This window comes from Nicotiana attenuata, unplaced genomic scaffold (assembly GCF_001879085.1).
Source record: "Nicotiana attenuata strain UT unplaced genomic scaffold, NIATTr2, whole genome shotgun sequence".
In the NCBI taxonomy this organism is placed as follows: domain Eukaryota; kingdom Viridiplantae; phylum Streptophyta; class Magnoliopsida; order Solanales; family Solanaceae; genus Nicotiana; species Nicotiana attenuata.
The window spans coordinates 13,760-18,021 of record NW_017672017.1 but is presented as its reverse complement, the minus strand read 5'-3'; the positions used below and the strand labels follow the sequence as shown (position 1 = coordinate 18,021).

The following is a 4,262-nucleotide window of genomic DNA, read 5'->3' as shown; positions in this document are numbered from 1 at the left end:
ACTTTTTTATTTTGTAACAAGAAAAGTAACTCTACACATTCAAATGATATTCTCAATGGCTTTAACTGATGTGATAATTTTTTGAAGCCAATGTTTAAGAAATAGAAGTCCACTCATTATAACAATTTTATTGACCCACTCCAATAATCTGGCCTACTAGGAACAATTTTTTTTTCTTTGGTAAGTAAAAATTTTTATTTACCAAGTAATTATTTACAGCTTACAAAAAACCATCTCTTAACATGCTTCTGGTGGACATGAAGCCCCAGCATGAGGTTTCTTCTTTGCATCTTAATCTCCTATTACATCTCTAATGTAGCTCATTCTGGATACCAATTCATACTTCTTAAATAGGTATCTAGTTTTGTACTATATTGAGCTCTAATATGTATCTCCTGTATGATCATTTTCACTATATTCTGTGCACTGGCTTGCTTCTTCTGAAAAATAACATTGTTCCTAGCTTGCCATATATGGTAGACTGCTGCAGCTAATACCATTCTAAACACTTCAGCTCCTGCACTCTTTCATGCTGCCTTCTTCTCTGTCCACTAAATTTCTTCCTGCCATTCTTTCTTCCTTCTCATGATCCCTTGCCATGATAGTAGCTTCTACCATATCTCATTTGACAATTCACATTCGAAAAACAGATGCTGCACTGTTTCATTCTTCCTGTGACACATTGTACATATTGTTTCATCTACTAATCCCCATCTTGCTAGCCTCACTTTAGTGGCTAATCTGTCTAGTATAGCCAGCCTTAGTATAAAGATCCATTTTGGTAATCCCTCGTTGTTGCATACAATTCTTCTTCATGTCAACTTTTGGTATTCCCCTTGTAGTTCTTTGTATATCTTCCTGGTAGAGAATCTTTCCATGTCGCTCACATCAGCTTCTGAGTGTCTAGCCTCTTGAAATTGTTCCCTGGCCTTGAAAATCTTCTGAATAACCCATGAAGCATTCTTTGGTTCAGTATGCCATATGTTGTTATCTTTTATATAGTATGCATGAACCCACTGGACCCACAGTTTCTCTTTCTTTTTGCAAATGTTCCAGAGAAGTTTGCAAAGAGCAGCTTTATTCCACAGCTCTATATTTGTGAATTTTAATCCCCCTGCTACCTTAGGAGCACATAATTTGTCTCAGGCAATCAAAGCCTTCTTTGTTGGTTCAGCACTGCCCGACCATAGAAACCTTCTGCATATTGCCTCAATAAACTGTATGATTTTCTTTGGTAGAATAAAGACTTGTGCCCAGAAGTTCTGTATTGTTCCCAGCACACTTTTGATCAAAGTTGCTCTTCCTGCATAAGATAAAAACTTGGCTGTCCAGCATTGGATTCTGTTGAGCATTTTATCTATCAAAGGTTCACACTGAACTGCTGTCAGTCTTTTTGTGCTCAAAGGAACACCAAGGTATCTAAAAGGTAGATCACATTTGGTGTATCCTAGTAGATTCATTATCACTTGTTGTGTCCTGTTGTCTACACCTCCAAAGTACACACTGCTTTTACTTGTGTTAGCAACTAGCCCAGAAGCTATAGAGAATATTAGAAACTGATTGTGTAGGGCCTTGACAGATTGCACATCTCCCTTACAGAATAGTAGAAGGTCATCAGCAAATCCCAATTGTATTAATCTGACTCTTGCACACGTTGGATGAAATCTGAATTCTTTCCTGTTTCCTAGCTGCTTCATTAGTCTGCATAGGTACTCCATAGCCATCACAAACAACAATGGTGAAAGAGGATCCCCCTGCCTTAGTCCTCTCTTTGCTTCAAATGGCTTGCTTGGTCTTCCATTTACAATGATTGAATAAGAGACTGTACTGATGCAGATCATTACCCATTTTACAAATTTTTCTGGAATCCCCAATAACCTCATCACTTGCTCAACATACACCCATTCCACGGAATCATAAGCTTTCTGCATATCAATCTTCAACATACACCTAGGTGATGTATTCTTCCTCCCATAGCCTTTAACCAATTCATGACTCATTATGATATTATTTGTGATCAACCTTCCTGGCACAAATGTTGTTTGACAACTATCAATCAAGTCTAGCATAACTTCCTGCAGTCTTGTTGTTAGGATCTTTGAGATAATCTTATAGAATACTGTACAGCAACATATAGGTCCGAATTCTTTAATACTGCTAGGGTTCTTTACTTTAGGGATTAGAGTAATGGATGTACAGTTGATAGGTTTATGCATTACATTTCATCAAAGAACTCCATCACTGCTTCAGTTACCTCTTACCTTATTATATACCATGCTTTCTTAAAAAAGAATTCATTATATCCATCACACCCTGGTGCTTTGTTATCATCAATACCTTGGAATGCTTGCTTTATTTCATCTCCAGTTACAGGTCTTATTAACTGCAATTGTTGTTGTCTACTTAGATCATACCCTTGCTGCATTACTTCTGTGTTGACTGCTGGTAGCTGTGTTGCTGATGTTCCAAGTAACTGCTTGTAAAACTTCAATATTTCTGTCTCCACTTCATTAGCTTTCATGAGTATTTGTCCAGTGCTATTAATCAATCGTCCAATATAATTTGTTGCTTGTCTATTCTTGACATAGGCATGAAAATAAGCTGTATTTGAATCTCCCAGCTTGAGCCATTTAACCCTTGATTTCTGCTTCATTATACTCTCCTTAATCTCAAGCCATTTAGCCAACTCCATTTTTGCCTCTTTTTCTTGAGCTACTATGTCAATGTCAATCCCAGGTCCAAACATTTGATCCTGAATACCTTCCAGCTTGACTTTTGTTGTTTGAATTCTTTGTCCAGTGCTATTGAAATCTTGGCTATTCAGCTGCTTCAATTTGATCTTTAGCATCTTTAGTTTCTTCCACACCTTATACATTGCAGTTCCTTCACTCCTTTTTGTCCAGCTTTTGTTCATAGTATCCTCAAATTCTTTATGTTGGGTCAGGCAGTTAAAAAACTTGAAAGGTCTAGTTCCCTTTTGTTGATCAGCCTCGATTGTTATGCTCAAAGGACAATGATCTGAGAACCCAGGCTTTAACACAGTCCCCTCCATTGTAGGCCATTTCTGGATCCATTCAACATTGACAAGTATCCTATCTATCTTGTTATGTACATGATTGTTTGTCCAGGTATATTTCCTACCCACTGTTCTCAACTCAGTTAGCCCTACCTCCCAAATGAAATCTTTAAATTCTTTCACCTCAAACTCCTGGACTGGATTCCCATGTATCCTATCCTTACTAGTTAAAATAGTGTTATAATCTCCCGTTAATACACATGGTCCAGTGATGTCATCTATTATTGTTTTCATATCATCCCATAGTACCTTTCTATCTTGAATATTATGCATCCCATAAATAGCTCCAAAATTAAACTTGATGCCATTCTGAAATGCTCTAACCGCCCTATTATGTACTGCTTATGTATGTCATAAACCTCAAAATTCACCTTTGTCTGGTCCCATGCCGCCCATATTCTTCCACCTGGAGCAGTGTTATAGTTTGCTATCCATCTTCAATTGATAAAAACTTTCTTTATTACAGACTCAGCTTTTGCTTCTTTAACTCTATTTTCTAACACAGCCATTATCACTACCTTATTGTCTCTAATAAAAAATTTTAGTTCTTTTTGCTTGTACCCTTTATTCAGGCCTCTAACATTTCACGCTATGATGTTCAACATTCTATGGATATTGAGTTCAGATTATCACCTCTGCCTCTATATCTAGGCAGTTCTCTACCTTGATTTTGATTTTCTGTCATTTGAACTATTTTCTGTGTTGTGTCAACCAAAGCTTTAAAAGCATTACCTATGTTAACTCCATTCTCATTTCTTCCTTCCATATTCCTCTAGCCAATTGCCATTGCTCTTCATTTGGTTGTTTGTTCTGTGTCTCTTCATTATCTTCTTCCACTTGGTCCAGAAATCTCCCACATGAATCTATTTTGTCAGTCTTTGGATCAAGTTTCCTTACAGCTCTACATTCCTGGTTCTGGTTCTGTATTCTATACTTTTGTTGTCCCTCCTCCTGTTTCTGCATTTGCTGGTTATAACATGAATGACCAATTTGACAACATGTTTGACAGTATTGGGGCTTCCAGTCATACTGAACCACCAGTTGTATCACTTTTCCTTTGGGATCAACCAGTTTAATTGATCCTGGCAAAGGCCTTGTTATGTCCATTTCTATTAGTACCCGAGAATATGAGATCCTATCAGCCACGGTTGTAGATGCATCAACATATAGAGGTTTCCCTAGTCCA

General features: G+C 37.4%; 1 protein-coding gene across 1 annotated transcript; it reads right to left on the bottom strand.

The window, feature by feature from the left end:
* Window positions 1-812: 812 nt before the first annotated feature.
* Window positions 813-3,310, bottom strand: LOC109211357. The gene is made up of 3 exons (XM_019374888.1): window positions 2,338-3,310; window positions 1,209-2,119; window positions 813-1,121 (listed from the first exon to the last, which is right to left on the bottom strand). Exons 1-3 carry the CDS (start codon window positions 3,308-3,310, stop codon window positions 813-815), a joined length of 2,193 nt encoding a protein of 730 aa, XP_019230433.1.
* Window positions 3,311-4,262: the final 952 nt, after the last annotated feature.